Genomic DNA, 24,292 nt, shown 5'->3' on the forward strand with positions numbered 1-24,292 from the left:
GTACGTGGAAATGGACCGTATTAGGGACTAAACAGAGTAGGAAAGCTTCCAAGCAGCAAGGAAAGTTTAGAAGGAAATTAATTCCTGAGCAGGCTCTGCTGATTTCACTTCTTCCCCCTGAAATTTGACCTTAAAATTAACCTTAAAAAAAAACCCAAAACAAAGCCCAACAAAACAGCTCAGCAAAGCTAACATAAAAGGAATGAGGAAAGGAAAAGGAAGCCAAGAACAGTTCATGGGATATAGCCCTAGCTAGTAGGAGACGGCTTCCAGTCAGAACAAGCTAGATGAAGGCAAAACCTGTATCCATCACAAGCCTGTTAAGGGGGTCAGCCCAGAGGGAAAGGAGCTTTAGACCAGCCTTAACACACAGACGCCCACATGCTGTTTGTGCCCCGTCACAGCAGGCTGCGCCTACATCACTTGACGCCTCCGTGCCTCATTCTACCTGGCAGACCAACTGGTATGACAGCTACTGCAGGCTCAGTGATCTGGCTAGGGCTGATGAAACATGTCTGAATCCTTGGAAAATGAACGTGTCATCTAGAATGCAAATTACTCCCCTAAACTTTCACCTGCCAGAAGGAAGCAAGATCAACAACAGGATACTCGGCACAAATCGACACTGCAATGAAGAACTGCAGTGCTGAAAGAAGCTGGGAGTCTTTGCGGGTGCCTGCTCTGACACATGGCATCTTGCCCCACTGTAAGCAAATGCAATTCCATTCACCTTTGTTATGAAACTCTGATTAGACGCTATAAAGGACTCATCAGAAAACTGAACAGAAAACTTTAACATTAGGCTCATTGTCAAAAAGATCCAAAGTATTTTCTGAAACCACTGGGACCAACCCATAAGAGCCAGAAATAGCAGTCAGACAGATGGTTGGAGCACAACTCTATTACATGACTGTCTAGTACATTTAGAGCAGCGAGCCGAGCCCTGTCTCCCACACCCAGGGCAAATCCTTTTACTCTTGCTCACTCTTAATTTTGGCGAGAAATGACAGTGAGCTATTTCTTGCAAACTAGTTTTCCCATTGGTCACAACACTGAAGGGGCCAAAAGTTAAGACTTGCAGCACAAAAGCTGCCACCATGTTTTCCAGCATACAAGCGCTTGACTTTGTAGCCTCAGCCATCTCGAGCCAAGGTTTTTTAATGATGTTCAGAGTATGTGCTCGTTTGTGCGCTCGAAGTGACGATCGCTTTCTCTAATGCAGCACAGTTAGTCAAACAGCATTTTAAGAGCAGTCTGCTGAAGAGTAACTCAGGACTGGTCCTACACGGTGTGCCAGATGCAAATGCACTTAGCATTGACCCAGCAAGACAAAAGTAGAAATTCGTAATGGCAAACAGAGGGCCTTTGATCAACGGATACTGACCCAAGGCGTCAACGGCAGGGGCCTGTATGATGGGAGCTGACTGGGTCTCAATGTTGCTTGAGAACGAGCTCCAGAGCAGTAACATCAGCAGCTACTTTGAAAGTTTGGTCAGGAGGCCTAAAAATGACGGCTGAGATGCATTTTGATAGCAGGTGGTGTGAATGTAGACTTGCCAGGAGCACTGGAGAAGCTTGTAATCACATGCTGTTTCAATTCCTGGTACGGGCTTGCTGGAGTGACCCCTATGGAGACTAGAAGTCTTTGCTTAGTTTCCAACAAGCACACTGCAGGCAGTATCGCTGCAGAGGATCCTTTCAGTCTGCCTTAGCCCCATGGAAGAGGATGGTAAAAAGGCAATTCGGTAGTAAGTCACAATTACGAAGGCAGGCAAGTCAAATACACTGACAGTCCGCCTGAGACCCCTCAAACCACATCTGACATGAGCCAAAGAGCTATCGAATGACAGCTGCCTGCAATGTCAGTAACCTGGGCTTCCTGCCTGGAGCAATTGGTTATCTGTGAAGTTTGCAATGCCCTAGAGCCACTTACTCCCTGCTATTTTGCAGGGCAGATCAGGCCAGAACTCAAAAGCAATCTTGTAGAAGTCAAAACCCACTGCCCCACACACCTCTAGTTCAAGTTCAGCATCCAGTTCAGGGGAAGAATCAGTTGTCAACAGCATCTAACCACAACTAGCTCCTTGCTTCTGGGCTTATCCTATAATCCAAGAGAGTGCTTGACAGAAGGCTGTTAATTAACAACAGAAAAGGCTAATTCAGACTGCGACGTGACTTTTAAAGTGTATTTACAAAGCTGCTTGTGTCTTGGCTCAGTACAAGAGCCTCAGACAGACGCTGTAGAGACATTAAGTCCTCCCACTTCTCCCAGCACACCCTTCTTTCTCCCTTCTCCCAAGTCATCTGGGAGCTCCCAGCTTCAGCTGGGTGAGCAGAATTCTGTGAGGTCAGGACTTCCAGTGCGCTGACGAGGCTCACACCATCTCCATAGCATGAGCACAACACCATATCAACAAAACTTTTGGGTTTTTTCCCTGCAGAAAAATGCTCTTCTACCTCTCTGGTCTTACGCCAACACCACTTGCATATCTGCCCCAGCCTCCAAAGGCATTGCTCCAACACTTTTATTACCAAACACTAACTTCTTTTTTACATAGCTCTTTCCAATTTTTTTTATAGGTCTCCCTCTCTACTAAGGCTTCACAGGGAGATGCAGAAGAGGACCTTTTCTGCAGGGTTGTTGAGCATCTATTTGTAGTCTCAGCAAGCCAGGCAAGGCACCTCTACATTATTTTTCTCTCTGCAATTAATTTTGTAGGCATAAACAGAGGCAATTCATCATCATTTAGAGGGGAAGTATTTGAGACATGGGTAAGTGACAGGAGACATTCCAGGGTTGGGAATATGCTGGTTCATGCTTACTTGAACCACAGTGACTTGTGTAGCATACCTGTATTTTCAGCTACCGGGACAGATTCCAGGCTGGAGAATTTTACTTGTACAGAATGCATCTATACTACTAGCACCTACCAGCACTGTTTTAGGCAACTCACCACACTGGAATACAGTTGATAACTAGATTTATTATTTAGAGACTACTTGATGGTGCACCCAGACCCCAGCGAAAGATTGTCCCACGTGGCCACAAACATCCCCCCTGTTGATTACCTGGGCGCTAAGGAGCTGGGAGTGAACTTCCTGGTGGGCTTTCCGCAGAAGCTTGCTCTCTTCTCTGAGTTTAAAGACTGTATCTGCAAGAGAAAAAGAAATTTGCTTGAGAGCTATTTTCACAAGTGTAGTATCTCTCTTCCTTACCGTAAATTCCTCTTGACCTTATAGATCTCTCCAAGCCCAGGAATTACAGTGAAGCACTCGCTAGGGACCAGCCAAACACACTGACAAACCTGAATCATCATTCCTCTCAGCACTCAGGAGCCCTGCCCCTCCAAGGACCTTCCTCCTCTCCAGAGAGTCTTCAAAGCATCTATTGCTATCAGGATCAGGCTCTTGCTGTGCTTCCTATCAGGAGCAGGGTATTTGTTTCCTTTCCCTTACCCGTTGCAGCCAAATAGCAGGGAGAGCAGCGAGCAGTGGTCACTGCCCCTACCTGTGGTAACTGGAAGGTTGAGGAACAACTACAAGAGGTCTGTCAGGTCTCCCGAACCCACAGCAGATCCAATAAAGAGGTTCCCTCCTGCTGCACAGAAAAACTGCCTCTTGAAAGGATGGTACAAACAAAACCCCACAACCCACTTACAGAAAGCGATCACAGGACAACCTGGTCCTCAGGCACATTTATTCCTATGCTGCTAAGCAGCAAGCTTGTTCCTGGCAGCCCCCAGGCTGGGCTCCTTTCAAGCTCTTTGCACACTCCTAAGTACTTCAGTGACAAGACACACAATGCATTTGCATTTCACTGCCTTGAATATAATTGTGTATCCTCCAGTAAAAAGGAAGACTGTGTCAAAAAATGTCAGCCTTATTTTGGATCCTCAAGCTCTCTTAAAATATCACTAGAACTGTATGCACTGGGATTTCTCTGCAAACATAGTTGCGCCTGCCAGGACAAGGATGGGAATTTTTCCTGTAACAGGATGGTCGCTTTGCTGTAGGTGGAATTGCATGCAAGATTTCAGCCCAAGATTATAGACATTTCTGATTACAGTGGTATCTTTCTTTATAACATTCATCCCTAGGACAGGACATTTTGCCATTGAGGTTGGGTGCTGTGTTCTTGCCTTGCGGTGAAGGTTAACATCAAACTGAGAAAAGCAGGCTCTGTCTTTCCTGCAGCCAGACAGAATATGGAAATATGTTCTAGGGGACTACAGCTAGAACGGCTGTAACTGACTTACCTTGTGTACACACAGTGCTGAAAGCGCACACAGCTGTGGCTGTTGGCCTGGAGCAGTGAATAAGGGATATGTTTTTAGGCAGCTAGTCCAGGCTAGAGGACAGCTAACACAAGGCTGCTACTGCTAAGACCACAGACTAAAATACAGACTTTCTCCCAGGCCTTCAAGAGACACAAAGGCACCTCAAGTGTGGGAGAGAGGTCCAAAAGAATCCTGCAGTTTCGCTGAGCCAATACATCAGTAACACCTAGGTCTTCAAAGCATATTCTGGAAAACCTTCATGCCATTGTACGTCCTTCCTCTACCACCGGCACGGCAGACATGAAATCCTGGTCCCAACGACCTCATCAGGAGTTTTACCACTGCTGTCAACGGGAAGAAAATTTCAGCTATAACTACAGGGTTCTTATCTCCAACAGAAGCTCAAAGATCAACACTATCCCTCTGCCTTCAGAGCAGACTGTACCAATGTATGATGAGGAAAAAAAAAGTGGAAAGCACAGAATTAGCATGGTGGAGCACAGCAGAGGACAGGCTGTGCTGGGGGTGTGAAATGCAGCATAAATAGACGGCAGTTCCTGTAAAGCAGAGGAGAAAATAGTTCATAATGCAGCAGGAGAGGGCCTGGAGTAGAGGGAGGAGGCAAACAGGGTTAAACAGGCCCCGGTTAACAAGACTAGGAGGCTTCAGCTACCTGAGCATATACTCATAGCCCATTAACCGGCATTCAAAAACCACTTCCAGAAGCAGGGACTTTCAAGGAACAGGGCACAGATACACTGCAGCCACTGGGTCACGCAGCACAGCTGCATCGTCCCCACATCCCAGCACCTTCGGCACGTAGATAGCTATGTCAGCACCCTGAGAGCTGCCCCGCAGCTGTAAAGCCACCAGGACCACCACGAGGAGCTAGCCAACCCAGCTCCACCTGTGAAAGCAACCCCTCAGACTTCCCCGTGGGCTTCTGCTTTCCCCCAGCATCCCTGGGGCGAGGGTTTCATTTTTGCAATTGAATCTAGCAAAAATCCCTCAGTTCCATTCTAACAGCCCTGAGCAATGGGCATTGCTCAGATACCTCTTCTGTTTGCCGTTATCCTCACCGACAGAGGCACATCTTCCAACACACGTCTCCTGAGGGCACATTATATATAGAAATTACTGGCGGAACATAAGGAAAGAAAATGAGGCATTAGCAATGCTACTAGCTCTCTGTCTTTGCCACCTCTCATGAGACTGTCTTGTTCTTTTGTATGGCATGGTTACCAATACTTAAGGGAAGATTTATGAGCCAGCTTTGAGCTTAAAGCACAGGAGAGCGATGGTACCAAGTAACCTGGGAAGATGGACAGAGAATATTGATATCTCAGCCTTAAGCTGACCTTCCTGACCAGCTTCCCTCTTTGAATTGTTTTTGATCATTACTCTTCTTCCTCTGGCAGAATTTGCATTCTTACTTCATTGGGGGCTGCATACTTCAAGAAAAGAGACAATCAGATATTTAGGTTTCGCTTGCTTGTGCTCAATTCCCTCCTCCTAACCCAGGAGTGCACATCAGGTACCAGAGCTTTGTCAATCAGAGAAGAAAGCCCAAACAAAACATCAGCAGATTTCGCTCTCCCAGACCTAATCTAAGTAAGAACAGATGTGAACCTTAAAAACCCCACAATCTAATTAAACAGCAGACTAAATAGAAACTACGCTTTGGGAATTAAAGGGATCAACATTCTCTTCAATACTTGCACTATTAAATGCATTTTATAGACCTACACCATTAATTACAAAAAGTACATTTAATTTGCTCCCAAGCTTAAATGTTAGAATTTACAGGATTCTACTAGTATAAAAAACTGGTTTCCATTGTCAAAAGTGTACAGAGAAGTGGAAAACGCGTATTGAAATAGATGGGATACCTAAACGCGACAGTGTTTTATCTCTGCCACAAAAAGCATCTCTGCTGACTTATTTACACCCAACTGCCGGAGAAAGGCTAGGGTAAGGCAGTATTATCTGATGGATGGACCTGTTGCTTCTGCCCCAGCCTACTGTGGAACCACAGGCAGGTACCTCTGCCGTAGCCTCATGCCTTTTACTTTTGGATTATCTTATCTGTTTTGAGTGGTGACCTCCTCGGGACATGGACTGTTTCACAATCTGAATGCGATCAGCATCTGGCACAATAATTTGTTCTCTTACCTGGCTCTACACAAATAAGGTGAGCAGCAGCTGCAGTAAGAGAAAGCAGCCTGCAAAAGTCAACGAGGCTTTTAAAATAACACCATGAAAGTGCTGGTGTTGACAGAAGCCAGGGATGCCCCACACCGTATAACAGCGCAAGGGTCTCTGAACCCCAGAGAACGCAAAGTATGGTTAAACCCAAGGTCACGCAGTCTCCCATGGGGCTAAAAAAAGGAAGCTCCTCTCCTCTGTGACCCTACGCTGACCGTGCAATTGCAGCCTGATCAATGCCTTTGCCAGCCCAAGCAGCCAGAGGCTTGTGGTGTGTATTCCTACACAAAAACACCAGCTGTGAACCCCAGTAGCTTCCCTCGCACGGGGAAGCTGCTCGACAGCCTGCTCTGCATCTCTCTCCTCCCCTCAATGCAACCTCAGGACACCCGGCCAGTTTAAACACTGCCGTTGTTCCTGCACCACCACCCCCGGGTAGGACAATGCTCCAGCTGAGGTACAGAAGGGCTAAGGCACTGCACACTCAGTCATACAGAAGTGTTCCTACAGTATTTGCAGACCTCTTGGGGGCCTGTAGAAGAAACACTGTCCTCTCCCGAACTCAGCTCTTCAGTCCTTTCTCTGCCTGGTGTTTTCTCAGCTCTCCGTGACACTTACCCTGCAAGTTTGTGACTTCACTGTCCTTCTCCTGCTGCAGCTGGGCATATTTCTGGCTATGGGCCTCCAGTGTCTTACGATGTTCCAGTTTCAAGCTGTTGTGCTGCAGCTGCAGGTCAAGCAGCTGCTTCTTGACATCTTCATGCTGGTTCTGAATGTGAAGAGAAGTGACAAAGTCAGTACAAGGAGAAGAGTAATTTAGCTATTGCCAAGTACTACTCGAGTGCCTCTGTTTAATAAGTTGCTTGGGGAGGCAGAAGAGATGTTCGTTCCTCCAATAAGGTAGCTAGAAATCCCAGATACAACAAAATATTCTTTGTGTTCAGTGGTTCAGGAGGGATGTGAAATGCCAATTAAACCCTGCTTTGTGACACAGTTTGGGAGCTCTCCTTGGAAGCCACTAAACTGGAAAGAATGTGATGGCCAGTCCACTCCTGCCTGAAAGAGATGGAGACTCTGGGACACAGCCAAGAACTATTCCTATTCCTTCCCAACTCCCCCTGCACACCCTGCTTTGTGAGAGCACTGCAGGCTATAATATTTGCTGATATCAAACCAAACGCCTGTGCAACACCGCACAAATGCAAGGTCCTTTCCAGAGTCCCAGACATGCTGAAGGACAACATTACCTACAAGGACAGTCTCCACGGTGCACGTAGCATCAGTCTGCACGCTGCATTACAGGCGTGGTTCACCTTTAGATAGGGCTAAAGTCTAATTCCCGTTGCCCTTCTGTGTGCAGGTATTGCTAGTCACTTCGGACACACAGACACCTCAACACTCAGGTTGTTCTCTGCTTCGTTCGCTTCCCAATAGCCTGGCAGTTCTCCCACCCCCCACTCCAAGCTGCTAGAACAGGAGGGAGAGCTTTTGCGAGGATACCACGTCCCCTCACATGGAGAGACTAGAGAGAGCCCACATTCCCCATACTAACATGAGCTCACAGGCATAGAATGCCAGGATAACAAGACTCTACAAGACCACAGACTATTCCAAGCAGGCCAAGAATCCATCAGATAGAAGCGGGTTGAAGAGCTGTTCCCTTCTCCCCTCCTCTCGTAGAGCCCAAGAACAAACATGCTGAGACATCCTTTTGCTCAGACCCACTGAACCAGAATTCACCTCCTTTTTTGTTCCCATGGTAACCTAGAGAGTCCTTCCACATTCAGTTTGTCAACACCAATTACGTATGCAGATTGATTGGCTCACAGGTGAACCCTGGCCCTTCCACACAATTAGCTCCTCAGGACTCAGGCAGCAATTTCAATCCGCCTTCCTGTTAAAAAATAATCTTCTTTTTAAAAAAAAAAAAAACCCGAACTTCTAAGTGCTATCAGTGATTGCATTTATCCCTAGTAAAACAAAGCATCTATGGCCCAGGCATTCTCCCCTGAAGCAATTATCCTCCACTAAAAGGAGAGAAATAACTGTGCTCCAAAAACACATGCAATGCAGAGGAAAAAAAGCTATCAGTATGGAGGGGTCCCAGGGACAGAACAAAGAGGAGACACAAGAATGTCAGGTTAATCAGATCACAAGGTCAGGAAGGAAAATAAAGAGAGTAAAAGATTCCTGCTTTGGCTTTCAAAGACATTAGGTACTTACAGCTCTCATCAGAGCCACCGGCAGAAAGCACTGCAGAGGAACCACATCCCTAAAATCATTTTGATACTAAACACCTCAGAAGCCACTAACATTAACAAGTAAGAATTGATTTTAAGAAGAAACTTCAAGCAATTCAAGGAATTTTAAGTCCTCATCAGCTCAGGTCAATTCATTTCTAGCCCATATTCTGTCTGGCAGGTGATGTGCATAATGCCTGTCCCCAGCCTGCTCACAGCCAGGAAGAAGGGAGGGAGTGTTCATCCTTTGACAGCAGCAAGAGGCTGGAGAGAGATAAGTGCCTTGACCAAGGTCACACAAAGCACCTGAGGCCTGGCCCAGCCCATTAAGCACACAGAGCATCCTCATTCCCAGCTGGTTTCTGAGGATGGCTGTGACCAATGTATGCAAACTTTAGGAAGAACCTAAAGGTGCTGTTTTACTGTAGTTGCAGGACAGGAGGTCTGGAACATGCTACGTGTGATTATTTTTCAGAGAAGCAACTTAACTCTAAGCAGAGCATTCTTGCCCCAGTCAGTTCTACCAAAGCCAGGTATGCTGACAGCGCCGAGGAAGCCAGGAACCTCTCATGGCCAGAGCTGCCCACCTGACTGTAATGTCATTCCCTTCTCTACCTTACAGATACGCTGTTTTACTCAGTCAAGCAGAAATTGCAAGACCCAGGACATGAGCGTTGTGCAAATCATGTACAAGTGCGGCTGGAGGTGACAGAACACAGAGAGACCATGCTGCCATGCCATTTCACTGTGCCCTTACCCGTCACGCCAACGCTGCAATATGGCGTGTCACGGTCTAACCCCAGCCAGCTCACTACCCCAAGAGGGATGGGGGAGAGGATCCAGAGCCAGGCAGCTGGAGGTCCCACTCCGCTCAGGAAACGCAACCCAGCAGTGCTAAGGGTTGCTGGAACCTAGCCCTCTTTCTGCATTCCAGACTCAAAGAGCCAAAGGCCTTGACTCTGCGTAATCACTGCTCAGCAGTAACTAAAACATCTCTGCACTATCGACACTGTTTTCAGCACAAATCCAAAACATAGCGCCATACTAGCTACTATGGAAAACATTAGCGCTATCCCAGCCAAAACCAGCACAGGGCAATCATATCATTCAAGAAGTCAGCTAATCTTTCAAAAAATCCAGAGTCCTTCAACTCAGCTGTACTAATTCAGACCAGCAAGTCCTCTCATCCCACCTTCCCTTTGCTCTTCAGACAACGTGTAATGTCCAAGATGCATCAGCTATGCAGTAGCTCTATCTCACTGAGATCTCTGGGGAAATGGCTGGGTGGGGGAGCTGGCAAAGGGAAAGAAGAAAATAAAAGTACCTCAGAAACATGTATTTCTGCCATGATTTAGAAAGCAGCTTTGCAGACAGCATTGTAGAAAATGGAATCAGTAACTGGATGCTTCGTCCACAAGCAAAGGAAGGGCACACCTCCTTGCAAGTTTCCATGTTCCAGCAGTTTCAGGAAGTCCGTGTCAAAAATATCTTTTGTTTAAAGCCACCTGCCTCCTTGCCTGCCTATTCCAGTGGATGCTAGGATGCATCCTGCAGAATGATGATGATAAAAAATTTTAATCTCCACTCAAGAGGATGAAAGGAATTGCAAGACAAAGTCTGGCCCCAGCGGGAATCCAGGCAATCCACAGGCAACTACTGCAGCTGCTATTTTTGGACAAAGTCAAGCCCCTTGCCCCTTTGAGCCTGGTGTGCCAGCTGCAGATGTTAATCAGACATAGATGACTTCAATACAGATCAGAATGACGGCAGTGGCCAGAAACACCAAAGCCAGATATGCCGACGTGGCTTCATGGAAGTCTTTGGTCATATTTGGGACCTCCAACTTAACAGTTAGTGCTTCTGGTCAGCATTACATGCCTACTGCCTAGGCGATGGTATTGCTGGCAGCCACCTTCCTCCCGAGGAAGCTGGTACCAGTGGGACGCATTTTTTGCCTGTGCTCCAGTAACAGAAGCGTTGCTCAGTCTCATAACTAGCTAGAAGTTGAGCCAAATACTGCTTTTTCAGGGTGGGGGAGCTGAAATCTACCACACTGCAGTCCCAGGGCTGGCCTGTCTTTCAGCAGCTATAAATGTAGTTTAAAAAAAAAAAAAAAGAGATTTTTTTTTTCCTCCCAATAAAAGGAAGCAAGAGAAAGGGAGCCAGGACGAAATGCTCTCACTGTCCCCTTGAGACAAGCAAACCAGAGCATTCTGCTCAGACTGCAGTTGCTATGAAGAGGAACGTTACTATTGCGAAGTGTTCCCAGAATCCGCAGTGCTGGATAATACCCAAGAGACAGAACTGTACTTCCCTTTTCCCAAAGTTTGAATCCAAAAGCCAGGCAGCTGGAGGTCCAAGTCCGCTCAGGAAATACAACCCAGCGGTGCTAAGGGTTGCTGGAACCTAGCCCTCTTTCTACATCCCAGAATTAAATTACCATTTTACTGCCAGTGCTCTAACTAAAAACATTTAAAACCCACCATCACCAGCCACAGCTGGATTGCTCTAACAAAAGCAAACTTTAACATCAAGATATGCTTCAGGTAGAGCATGCAGTGAGCTATAAAACGCTATAAGCCGCACCCCTCTGAGCCTCTTCCTTGGACTGGAATACAGCGTAGTAGCCCAAAGGGCAAGCTACAATGAACAGACCCATTTTCACACTCAGAGACCCAGAAAAGACGACACTGAACAACAGAACTCCTGTGCGATAAAGTGCACAAAGGCTACCGTTGAAACGAGGCATAGGTGAAGGCTGCAGTCTCCTACAAAGCCCAACAGAATAAATAGGAAACCTGAATAGTCAGGAAGGAATGCAGATCAACACCACCATGTGCTCTCCTCCCTCTGTGCTGGCACTGGCTGCACGAAGCCCTTGGTCTCTCCCAGGCATCTCTGGCAAGCGAAAGCACTGACTCTCCTTCCAGGGAGCATTCTTTAACACGCAGCAGATGGTGAGTACGCGAAGCCAGACTCCTCCCTTACCTTCAGTATCTTGTGCTGGGAACTGAGGGCCCCGTATCTGTTCATAGAATCTTGCTGGAAAGAAAGAGATTCAACAGTGCCGTTAGATCCCAGAAAAACCTAAGGCAGGGAGAAACACACACGAGCGCCCGCCCAGCCACTGCACCACCAGCAAGTTCTCGCCGCCCCTTCACGCGCACACGGCGACTGGGAACCAGCCTGCCACGGGGACCGGCAGAGCACGCAGCCCAAGCACGGCTGGGGAAGAGCCCTTTTAAAACAACCTAGCTACCAGCTAATTAACTGCGCTCTTTTGATTCGCAGAGTCATTTTCGCCAGTCTTCAGTTCTTTATCTAGGACAGGCCCAGCGCTGAAAGAGCTTTGCACAGTAAAATCCCCCCAAAGCAGGCTGAGCGCTCTTCGCAGCAGCTGAGGGGGAGGCAGACAGCACCGGAGCTAAGGCTTTCGCCTACACACAAAAATTGCACCATTTAACAAAAAAAATTGATCACTAAGCAAGTGAGTAAGCCTAAAGCAAACTCCTGTAACTAAGTACAGCTATCAAACTAAGCTCAAATGACACAAACCGGCAGTGGAGAGGGATTTACATGTGCCCACAGAGGGGTCTGTGCCAGTTTAACAGATCTGCTCATGCCTTGCTAAGGGTCACGTTCTTCCTCTTTGTCCCCAGGGTACCGTTCTTCACTGTAGCACCAGCATCTCAATGCAGCGGGTGCGAAAGCCTTCAGCCATCTGCGCTCGAAGGCTGAGTCCCAACAGCAGTAGTGGCATGTGAGAGGGGACATGCTGCAGCTTTCCCCATTATATGCAGTTTTCCAAACATCTGCTGGGATCTACCTTTGGGGTGCTTAAAGCAACATGGCTGAGACACTAAGCAGCACCACGGAAGTGCACACTAACCACCATGCAGAGAGTTCCACTACAACCCACAATTTAACTTATCTGATACATACTCAATACGGTATTAAATATTACCAGCAAATGAGCACGGATTGCAAGGGAGCTGCCCAGACATTTAGAGTATTCAGATATTCATCCATGAGTTTCTTTCTGTAACAGGATGACATTCACCCACAGATGAGCAGGCTAAAAGCAATTCCTCCTCTCCAGCATCTCATCAACAGATGCTCTGAGAAAGGAATAACACCAGCCTTACAACTTCAAGTGAATGGGACAGACTGTAACCCAGGGATGCGTTTCTTCCTAACCTTCACTGAAGAGTCCTTCCTTTCCCTGCCAAATGAGAAGTCCACAGGCTACTGGAAATCATTTGACAATCCCTGGAGACAGAAAACAATGGATGTGCTTTCCCCAACACCACCATGGCCTTTCTTCTCCATGTTCCCTGTGGCGTGCCTTGCATTCAACTTCCCCAGGACTCTTCTATACCGTGAAACAGCAATTCTCTCCTCAGACTGCAGCACAGGACTCGCTGCCACACCGGGAGCTGATAATCAAGTCATCTACTCTGCTATCGCACATGGGAGAATAGCTCTAGCACATCTTAGTCTTTCCCTAAGATGAAGTAAATCCTCACACACCAACAGCCTTGCAAGGTGAAGTCAGCCAAAGTTCATCTTGTACCATACACACTCAGTCTTTCACGCCTTCCAGACAGCAGCACCGGCCTCATGGCTGTGGTGGTACTAGAAAAACCTTTACCATTATTGCACACATGCACTCTGAGGAATAAACCATACCTACCTTCTCCTTGTTGAGAGCTTCCTGAGCTTCTAACTTATACACTAAAAAATCTAGACATGGAAGAAGAGAAGACAATTTAATGAGCTGGAATTTAACAAGGATCTGGTTTATATTCTGTTGGGGGGAGGGAGGGAAGGAGGAAATCAGCCCCTTGCTGAGCAAAAGGCTGCAGCTCGACAAGCTGGAATGCAGATGCTGCTAAGATACTCCGCTCAATGCCCTCAGAAAGGCGGCAGTGTTTTCCACGAGAGCTGTCCACCCATCTAGTCTGGCCCAAATGTCCTTCCTTTCCCATTCTATAGGCAAGTGCATTGGTGACTTCCTACTTCAGCACCCACGGCTACATTTTGATGTCACTGAAGCTGTGTAAGGATTTAGGGTGCTCTGAAATGGGAGATGACTAGAAATCAAAGCTTCTGTGAGACCAAAAGGAACTCATCTGCTGATCTCATCTGCACCCCCTTCTTAAAATGGGAAGGTCCCGTGACAAGATAATATTTGTTAGGATGCTTCATTTTCTCAGTCAGTCCCCACCAAATAACCAAAAGAAGAGGCAGAAATGCAGCTTCTCCCTTAGCTATATAGCCACATAGCTACAGCCAAACCTGGATACTGTCTGTCAGCATTGCCAGAAACACAGCGCATGTAGGAGTAAGGAGTAGTGATGTTACTCCACACACCAGTTCTGAAGACAAAAGCCAAGCTATTAAGTTGCCAACAATCAGGTGCAAAGGGGTCTGACATCCAAGCACACTACTCCACTGAAAATTACATGAGCTAATCTATTAGCTTTCTACTTTCTGTTGTATTTCGTGGTCTTAAAATATCCTGCATGTGTCTGTCTACTTTTGTACGTCAGCTTTAAAGGCTCTGACAGTCTGTATTGCCCATGTATTATGGAGCGCAAGGATGCTAATATTATTAAGCACTTGTAGAACTCAGCATCTTCAGATCACTTTAAGAAAGTTTACATATTTCCAAGAAAAAAAAGCAGGCTCTGGTGCCAGGTTTATCTGTCACTGGAAGTGCTCAAACACCACAACGTGGGTGCTGTTACTCACAGATTAGGCTGAGGACATGTGTAGGAATATGAGAGAACAGAACCCACCTCCCCGCACCTTTTTGCTCATGGGCAATGGACAAGTCAGTTAGCTATTCTCTAAGTACAAGCCAGGGACGAATCTCGCTGCGGGGGCATTCAGTACATCCACACATGGCCCTGAAGGCAGAAAACGCTTTGGGTACGACACACACGTCTCCCCACAGGGCAGCTGGAGGGTTAGCTGGCCACCCATGCAAGAGACTCACCTTCCTTCGTCTTCTTGTGTTCCCCTCGCTCCTTCTGCAAGGATCGTTCTAGCCGGGATCTGTGCTCATACACAACTAGGGAAGCAGAAAGAGGCACAGCGTGAGATAAACCCCGAAATTTCTTCCCATGCATTCTTTTCCCCAAAACAAGCCTCTTGCAGGTCATGTGACCAGGGCATATGAGGACCTCAAATGCTGCTGTGGACCGGGCCAGCAAATGCCCAAGAAAGATGACTTGTGCAAAAGAGCCTTTCCCATTTTGAATGGCCTGCATCACTTGGTTTCTAAGTTAGCTTGTTGTCAAGCACACAGTAGTTCACACATAAAATCCAGACCAAGCAAATCAACAGTCCTGAAATACATGCAGATGCCCGATGTCCTAAACAGTGAAAGGGTCAGGTCCAGCTACACGCTATTTGCACTTCTTGAAAAGGAGACTCACTTTTTTTTTTTTGCAGTTGAGAAGGAGCCTGAGGGGAGACCTTATCACTCCCTACAACTGCCTGAAAGGAGGTTGCAGTGAAGTGGGTGTTGGTCTCTTCTCCCAAGTAACAAGCGATAGGGTGAGAGGAAATGGGCTCAAGTTGCGCCAGGGGAGGTTTAGATTGGACATTAGGAAAAATTTCTTCACCCAGAGGGTAGTCAAGTATTAGAACAGGCTGCCCGGGGAAGTGGTTGAGTCCCTATCCCTGGAGGTATTTAAAAGACATATAGATGTGGCGCTTCAGGACATGGTTTAGCAGTGGACTTGGCAGTGCTAGGTTAACAGCTGGACTTGATGATCTTAAAGGTCTTTTCCAACCTCAGCAATTCTATGATTTTTTTTTACTAACTATGAACAGATAAGGTCTGGAGCAGGGTGGGGACAGTTGGACTACAGATAATGGATATTCCTGATATAACACACCAGTCTGACATCCTGTGAATATTTGCATTTGGGTTTTGCTTTGGAGTCCAAGCTGCAAAGCCCAAGATCTGGCTTTAGTGGCCAGTGGCTAAACTGTGTATTTGCCGGCTAAATCCACTCCCAGGCTCAAGATAGCCAGAGCCTCCCAGGTCATCTGTTCTGTAAAGGCATCAGCAGCACGCAGCGGAGACATTTTCTCCCCTTGCACAACCCAACCATTAACTGGCCCTCAGGCACCTAAGGAAAAGTGAGCCAAGCAGCTCCCTCTCCCATTACGCACAAAAGAGCATCTGTACTCTGCACAGGAGCCGAGAAGGGAGAGGGATGAGGCTGCTTCGTACTGCAGCCACATGACAGATGAAAGTGCCAGAGAAGCTTCCTGATGCATGGTGATTTTAATCCACTCTGATGTCTGAGTGCTAACCAAGAGCTTTCCCCCGAGTCACAGCACTCGGCTGCACTAGGCTCCTCCATCCCCCCTGCACAGAGACCGCCACCACGCCAGAATGGCAGCGGGCGGCAATTCAGAGGGCAGGGGCAATACAAGAAATTTGCCGCTGGAGCCAAGACCTTTGGTGGCAAGTCGTGCCATGATGCGCAGTCTCCAGGAAAACGAACAAAGTGGGATGATATCTGCACGCATAAAACAAGTGCTAACCCATTCCTTGTTGAAATCCTGCCAAGCCAAGAGCCTCGAGTGATTCAGGCTCTCACTGCAAGCGAATCTACAGAGACCACCAGCTCCACTCAGGTCATACGGGAGCAGCGAAGGCTGTGTATGTCCTGCGTTAACAGGTGGTTTGCTGCCCGAGAGCGCGCACTCCAATCTGGGGAAATAAGAGACACAAAACATCCATATGCATATCTAGTATTTTACAGTGTTGACCATCAGTGGCACCAAGCCTATGATAGTGCAGGTGTCTCTCTCAATATATACGTAGAGAAGAGCTCTAGGCAGTTCTAGCATCCTAAAAATCAGGCTAGGACACTTTTCTAAACAATGCTAAAGATCAGCCAGGAACTGCAAGGCTGAGGTAGGGACTACAAAGAATCAGACTTTCTGACCAGAATAGTCCTTCCTTCTACCATCTCCAAGCCTGACACCTCTGTAGCCCCTGAAGGAAAACAAACAAAAAAACCACCCCAAAAAAACCACTTTCTGCTGGCCCACCCACTTCTCCCCAGGCAGGGAATTCAAGCCACCCGGTTCTTCAGAACCCCACAGAACTCACAGCCTCCCTATGCCTCACCTCTTCCTTCTGCATTGCAAAATGGCAACTGTTCCTTGCATTTTTAGACTGTGTCTTCCTTGCAGCAGGTCTCCTAATTACACTAAGTGCATGGAAGACTAATTTCACCAGGCAGCAAAGCACTGCTGCCATGACCATTCTCCAAGAGCTTTTTAATCAAAGCTGGGCATTCAAGGGAAGCATTCCTCACCTTTATGAGCCACATCCCCCTGCAACTTCACGCAGGGCAGACCTGACAGTACAGTTGAATTATTTTATCCAGCTTCTTTAAAAGCCTGGTTCGCTATTGCATACTTCTGTTGGATCACAACAAATCCAAGTCTGGTGGCTTTACCAGGACCCTGACAATGGCTGGTGGTTTTTTTCCCCACTTGGAAATGCCTTTTCTGCACAGAAAAAGAGCTTCCACATGATTCAACTCCATGATTTTTAAGCTAAGCTCGTGACTTTGGCTAGGTCCAAGCTTGGGATTTTTGTAATACTTTTACCAGCAGTGGATCTGTTAATATTTACAGTGATCTCCAGCAACAGCTGAGTACCTGAGCAAATCGGGGGAAAAAGAAGGGCTAAATTAAGCCAGGCGTGGTAAAGTGTTGAATCCTAAGGATTTTGCCGACTGTAGTACAGCTGCTTCCTAAGCCTTCTGGGGGCACTGCCCCAGCTAGCCAGGTAGGCAAGCAGCCTAGATACTGAGGGCAGCTGGAGCCCAGGCTCAAGCTTCAAGATACAAACTGGATCCAAACGTCTCCATATCCCGTTGTCCCCTGGGGAGCAACTGCCTCCAGGCAGTGACTTTTCCTGTACTGAAATCAAGGCTTCAGCAGGACAAGACAGACAAGTTGGCTTTTTTGGACTACACTGGTTTTAGGCACTGCAGGGACAAGGACTATGTTTTAGGCTCTGCCAGCTCTGGGATCACCATGTGCCAAGCTCAGTCCCACCCCAGATTGAGGAGCCATTCCCCATTCCCACATTCACATCCCAGCCGTCTCCCCTGACCCCCCTAATTCCCACTGTCACTTTTGACCTCCCTCATGGAGCGGGAAGGGCCAGTGTCCTGGGTCAGGAATTCCTATTGCCGCCAGCCACGCTATCTCCTTCTCTTTGTTACCTTCCCTAGTTAACAAAGACAGACATCCCAAAGGTGAAGATGCTTCCCCTGGGCTGGGCCACTTCATTAATATTTTCCTCTGAAATGAGAAAAATACCATATTATTGGTTTAGTGTGGACTTGGTAATGTTAGGTTAATGGTTGGACTGGATGATCTTAAAGGTCTTTTCCAACCTAAACGATTCGATGATTGTCCAAACCACTACCACAGAAATATTTGGTTTCAATCTGGAAGGATTTTTTTCCCTGCTGAGCACATCACTAAGCAGCAAGCCCATCACTGCAGCTGTCCAAGTGTCTACTTCATGACAGCTTTATTTTTAGAAACACTTTTCCCAACAGACTACTCAGACATCACCCTGAGGGCTTCCCCAGCCCAACCAAGCACACAAGAGACCGTGGGTGCTTCGTCACTACATGCTAAAAAGCCTTGTTCAAAGAAATTGTCATCTTAAGAACGTCAGCCACTTCCCAAAGATTTGTGAGCTCTGGGCACTCATGTTTCTGTGACAAGCATCTCACTTTCTTGCAGTCTTATGTAGCAGAGCACCTGAGGACAAGCCTTTGATGTGATGGGAACCTCACACCAGCAATGAAAAGTCGTGGCTGCTGGGACTGTTAGGGATGCCCAGCAATTCACAGGCTTTACCAAGCCCTTTCACATACTCTGAGCTTCCAGTCTGCATTTGCCTCAGGGGTTCTGGTTTTAGAGGAATACCCCATGTTGGAGTTTCTCCTGCAGGCAGTTCATTTCATTTTCTACTAACCTGAGTATACTGAAAGAAAACAGAGCCTGTGACCAGGGTCAGAAACTCACCCCAAGGGTACCCACCTCGCCAGGTCCCTGCAGCTGAAGGACCCAGGGCTACTGAGGCAGCGACCAACCTCTGACACAACTGGAATTGTGCTCCACCAGCCAGAATGGCAAAGTGCACAGGGTACCACAGAAGGCAAGTTGAACAGCTACAGCCTCACTCAAAACAGCCATGCACTCTCAGCACAGGAGCAGGCAAATAAATATTTTGTACGGAAAAAGTCTGCTTAGATGACCCCAAGCTACCAAGTGCTATTGATCTCACCTAGTAAATGGGGAACCAAAGCCCAGGAAAGCATCTATAGCAGTAGGCTTGTGCTAACACCCATAACCACAAATCCTAATGCAAGCACCACAAAGCAGATGAGTCTTCAGGAACATTTCTATATCGTAGGCTGTTTATTCAGAAGTTTAGGACACAAAATCTGGCTCTCCTGACACTTTTTTTTTTTTTTTTTAAAAAGTAAGATAAGCTGAAGTAACCTCCAGTGTTTAGAGAAAAAAAAAAGTTATAATCTCTCCTGCCATTCCTTCAGGTCTCCAGAGCCCAGAAAAGGTGGGTTCAGCTTTACACAAAGCAGCGAGTAAGTACTGCATAAAGTAGTCTTTCTACTCATCTTTGTGGTGGAATACAGCAACAACTTAGCAGACCAAAATGGCACTGTACAGCTTCAGTGGACAGGAAGCCAGGAAGTCTTTAACAATTTGCAATTACAGGAGAGAATGGAGGGTGGTCAGTGTCTAACTCCAGGCTGGAATTCAGCCAGAAGTCAGCACTAAAACACTGTCACCTGCTGCCAAATGAGCTAAAATGCAGAACTCGAACTGCTGAAACAATGAAATCCCTTGCAGTGCCTTGCCTTTGGGAACGAAGAACAGGTCAGGCCTTCCACAGACTCATTCTCATTTTAAAAGACCACAGAAAACACAGCAATTGTGTGAAGGGGTTGCTTCATGTACCACAGAGTACCAAGATAAACATCTGGCAGGCAGAATTTAAGAGATCCACAAGAGGAGAGTGATTCCAGTCTTGCCAACAGCCCCAGGTTTTACTCCTCTTCTGTTCAAGTGTTTTCATTTTCCCCCTGCCTGGGAAAGCCAGGAGGGCATGCTAGCTCCCTGCTTTCATGCAGCAAGGCAGATTTGCTGCTCTGGTTCTGCTAAAGCCATGCACGGTGCACAGTTCATGAAGCCATCTCTGTGCCAACAGCACGTGCTGTGGAAAGAGTCGTCACCCTGCCCGTGGCTCGCAGCTCCAAGAGATCAACACTAATTTCCAGACTGCACTGTGCTCCTTCCCCCCTCATAGCTAATCACCCAGAAAAAGCTTTCTTCTCTTCTGCTCTCCTTGTTAGAGGCATCGGAGACTCCTGCCAGTCTTCATCCAGTCACATCACAACTAATCACCCATGGCACCAGTCGCTCAGGCTCAGGAATCATCCGGAGCAAGGGACAAGGGGAGCAGAACAACAGCCAGGCTTATCATGCCTCCCTCGCCGGTCCAGGGGGGTGGGAAAGGAAAGACAGATTGGGCAAGAGACACCCAACGGTGAGGACAGGAGCGCTGCACCCTTATGCTCAGCCGCTGCGCAACGGCAGCCTGCTGCGAGAGGGAAAATTCCTCCACCCCAGACAGCAGTTTGATGTGCCATTGTCAGGCCAGATCAGGAACGTCAGACAGAAGCGGATGGCACTATAAATGCACCCTTCCTCCCCATCTGCTCAAAGAGTGCCATTTGTTAGCGAACTGACTGAAATAAACTCTCCCCGGTTTCACTCAGAACCTCCAGCCAGCAGTGTGCTCATACGTACGCGCGCACACCTACGGAGAGTGGGAGGTGGCAAAGCAACACTTCACTTAAAGCCACCTGCTACGTAACTCAGCGCGGCATGAGTTTGGGGTGGGGGCCGAGACAGAACAGATTCATCTGAAGTGCGCACCAGGTCACAGCTTGCCAGGCTGTGTCTCTAATCCCCTCTGAGCCCCGTGACACAACACCAAAGCCCCCCGAACCACAGCCCACGAGGGAGAGCCCAGCATTTGGCAAGGTGTCTCCATGCACTTTCAGACATCCCTCCAACCCCACCCAGCAGAAACAGAAGATGCAGAGGGACAGAAGAGCCAAGCAGATTTTCCTCCTGGACCATCTGGACCGCAATGCGAGAGGAGGGTACAGGGTCACAGCAAATGCTACCTCTGCACGCAGCCAAGAGCTGGCCAGGACAAGGGGCACCAACCACCAGACAATCGGGGGGCAGGGCCACACACACAACAATCCCTCCCTTTCTTCTCACACAACGTGTTTTACCCAACAGCAAAGTCAGCAGCTGCTTTGCTGTTATTTTAGAAGAGTAGATGAGAACCATTGCCCTACGTGCAGCCAGAAGACAGCACACAGGACAGGCAGTGCTGGTTTCACGACAGCTTCGCTCCCTCCTCCGCTTGCTTTCCTTTTCCCTTTCACTCAACTCTTGGCCCAGCACCACACATTCAAGCTTTATTTACAGAGGCTACCAGAAGCATTAACCATATATTGTACTTGGATACATGAAGGGTAGGAAACACTCGATAGCTGAAAGGAGACACCTGAAGCACTAAACAGTACCGAATTCCAGTACTCAGAACAACACATCCTCCTCTTGCAGAGCTGGAAAGACAGAAATCGGATGCAGAAGACACGGCAATTGAAGTCATGCAACAAGTCAGCACAGGGGCAGGGACAGAGCCCAGAGCCCAGAGCCCCGGCTGCCCACGCTCCTGCGTTCAGCACCAAAGCACCGCAGGGAGCAGCGCTGCAAGGCGACGGCACAAGAGCCACGGACGTACGCGCAAGACGCCACTGCGCTTTAAGACTTCCATGAACACGGCTTCTATCTGCCAATTGCTAGGCTTCTCCCACCAGCCAAATCCAAAAAGCAGCTTTGCCTGCGTTAAAATTGTTGGACAAGTAAGTGTCTTCTCAAAATAAAAAAGGTCTCCATGGCAACAACTGTATTTAGGAATAGCAGGACTGACAGAGGGTTAGAAACCCCAGCAACAGGCTACAGCTCTGCCATTCAAACATATTTGGGTGGAAAAAAAATATTATGAGCCTGTCTCAGCTTGAGCCTGCTGTTCCCAAAACTGGGGTTCCCTGAGGTTACCACTGTCATCTTATTCTCTGAAGAACCAGCCCCTCTCTCCAAGAGAAGCAAGAGATGCTGACACACCAGAAAGGAATGTGGGCTAACTTCTGCCCTGCTGCTGTTTGCTTTCCAAAACACAGGATGCAGGTGGAAATCGCTGTGGCTGGGTTTGTGCAACACATTAGGAGCTGTAGCTGTTTGACTGCCTTGTGCTAGAGTAAGAAGTGGAAACAAAACATAAGATAATAGCACTAAACCTATACACACACTAGGTCAATTCACAAGATTGATTGGGTTTTTTAAAGCATGTTTTCCTTGGGACAAACAAAACACACCACGCTCCGCTTTCCCAGTTTACAGGTAGAAACACACAGCCCAGGGCACAAGACACACATACACAACGTTCCATTTGCATCCCAATGCTACACATAAAACCATTGAAGAGATTTAACCCTAAAAGGTACATAAGTTGAGTCACAGATCCGCAGAATTCCCCAGCAATACAGGCTATAGAAATGATGTCGCTGGCTATGTCAACAGAGGTCGTAACGCATACCCCATATTTGATTTTAGCCTGAGGAAGAGCTCTGGATTTAAACACTATGATCTAAACCCACTTGTTAGGAGAAAAAGTGCAAAATGAATCTCTTGACCTTGAGTCACTAGATCCACAGGCAAAAAAAATATTTTGTCCAAATAAAATTCTTTCTGCGGGCACTCCAGAACCAAGCCCAACTCCAGCATCAGACACACAACTGCTGGCTACCAAAGAGTGGATCCTCACCAAACCTCTCTACAGGGAGCTCAGCAAATCCCCCCAGAGACTCCAGATCTAGCGACAGGTGCTGGAAACACAGCTTTGGCGGACACGGTAAGGCTGGAAGGACAGACCGGACAAAGAAGATAAGAGTTCGGCAATGGAGTAACATGTGTCCTCAGCCTTCCTTACTGCGATCTCTCCAGGGGCTAAAATGTCATTCTCCCACAGTTCGACATTTATGGAAGGAGGACAAATGAGGGAGAGAAGGGGAGGGGGAGTACACATACGATGCTTGCCTTCCCATCTTCTGGCAGCTCTTGCCAGAGGAACCAACTGCTGGTCAGCGGGCTCAGAAAAGCCAATTCTTCCTCCTCCTCCTCCTCCCTGCTTTTTAAGGAGCTCTGTGCTGCAGCACCTACCAGCCCCAAACAAGCTGGCAAGACTTTCTAGGCACAGAGCAGTCTCTTGAGGAGACAGGTTTGCCTCCTTGCAAAGGCAACGGGCAGTGGAGAGCATGACGACCAACTTCAGTAACGGAGCCCCTGCCTCCCTGGCCGCTTTCTGGACAGACGCTCGCGGAGGCCAGAGTGGAGCCGCACCTGGGAGCCTGCCTAAGCAGCCCCTGGAAGTCCTGTGGGCACTGTGACTGCTTCACGTTGCGAACGACACAGGACTAGTCTCTACAGCCAAAGGGAACTAGAGGGAGAAGAAATGGAATAGAGCCGATGCAGCTGAACTCCCCAATCCAGCACACTCCGTTCCCCTTGCTGCTGCGAGCAGCGATTCAGATCTGAGGCTATTCTAATTCTAGGCAGCAAAGGGGGGAAGGAAATAAGAAGCAACGTCTCCTTAGAGCTCCTTTAAGCCAAAAGCTGAGCCTTGCTCCTCAAAGGCACCCCACTTGTCGCTGGGCTGCGCAGCAAAGCGCCAGCAGGTTGCCGTTAGGAGTCCAGCCAGCATGCGAGCACGGGCGGAGCGGGGTCACTCACCTTGGAGCTGGGCAGACAGAGCCTCCTGCTGCTGTTTGTATTTCTGGGCCAGGGCTTCAGCGTTCCGCACCTTTTGCTGCAAGTGGTTGTACATGAAAACTCCCGAGCCCAAACACGCCACGGTCACCAGGCAAAAGCCGGTCTGCAGAAGCCCCTTCTGCCTCCTCGAACACATGCCAGTGCCCATGATGGGGCCGAAGCAAAACGATGTAGCACTGCCTCTCCGGCGTTGCTAAAGCATCTGGTGATTTGTGCCCAACGGCGCCTTTCCCCTGCAAATTCGCAGATCCCTCTGCAAGACGCGATCGAAGTCTCGCCTTCCCTCCTTCCCAGCCCTCAGAGGAGCGGAGGACTCTCCGGCGACGTTTTATTCCTCATCGCCCGTGGGAGAGGAGCGCAGCACAACCCCGGCGCCCGGGAGCTGCAGCCGAGGCGCCGGGAGCATCCTCCGGCTGCGAACCGCTCCGGGGGACCGGCCCGGGGCTGCCTGGGCGGAGGGCGAGGGGAACCGGCGGCGGGAGAGAGGAGGAGGAGGAGGAAGAGGAGGAGGAGGAAAACTTTTGCTTCCCATGTGCTGCAGTGGAAGGGGGGTGGGGGGCGGGAAGGGGGTAC

The 24,292-nt window shown here is 48.3% G+C and overlaps 1 protein-coding gene across 1 annotated transcript in view; it reads right to left on the reverse strand.

The window, feature by feature from the left end:
* The window catches only part of LOC104037848 (uncharacterized), a 35,286-nt gene extending 11,419 nt beyond the window's left edge, over positions 1–23,867 (reverse strand). The window contains exons 1-6 of the mRNA XM_075721701.1: positions 23,681–23,867; positions 14,724–14,798; positions 13,416–13,465; positions 11,711–11,764; positions 7,101–7,251; positions 3,070–3,152 (exon numbers count right to left, since the gene is read on the reverse strand). Of these exons, the coding sequence (XP_075577816.1) occupies positions 3,070–3,152; positions 7,101–7,251; positions 11,711–11,764; positions 13,416–13,465; positions 14,724–14,798; positions 23,681–23,867 (600 nt within the window). The remainder of the gene's footprint in view (positions 1–3,069; positions 3,153–7,100; positions 7,252–11,710; positions 11,765–13,415; positions 13,466–14,723; positions 14,799–23,680) is intronic.
* Positions 23,868–24,292: the final 425 nt, after the last annotated feature.

This window comes from Pelecanus crispus, chromosome 15, assembly GCF_030463565.1.
Source record: "Pelecanus crispus isolate bPelCri1 chromosome 15, bPelCri1.pri, whole genome shotgun sequence".
Classification (NCBI taxonomy): Eukaryota; Metazoa; Chordata; class Aves; order Pelecaniformes; family Pelecanidae; genus Pelecanus; species Pelecanus crispus.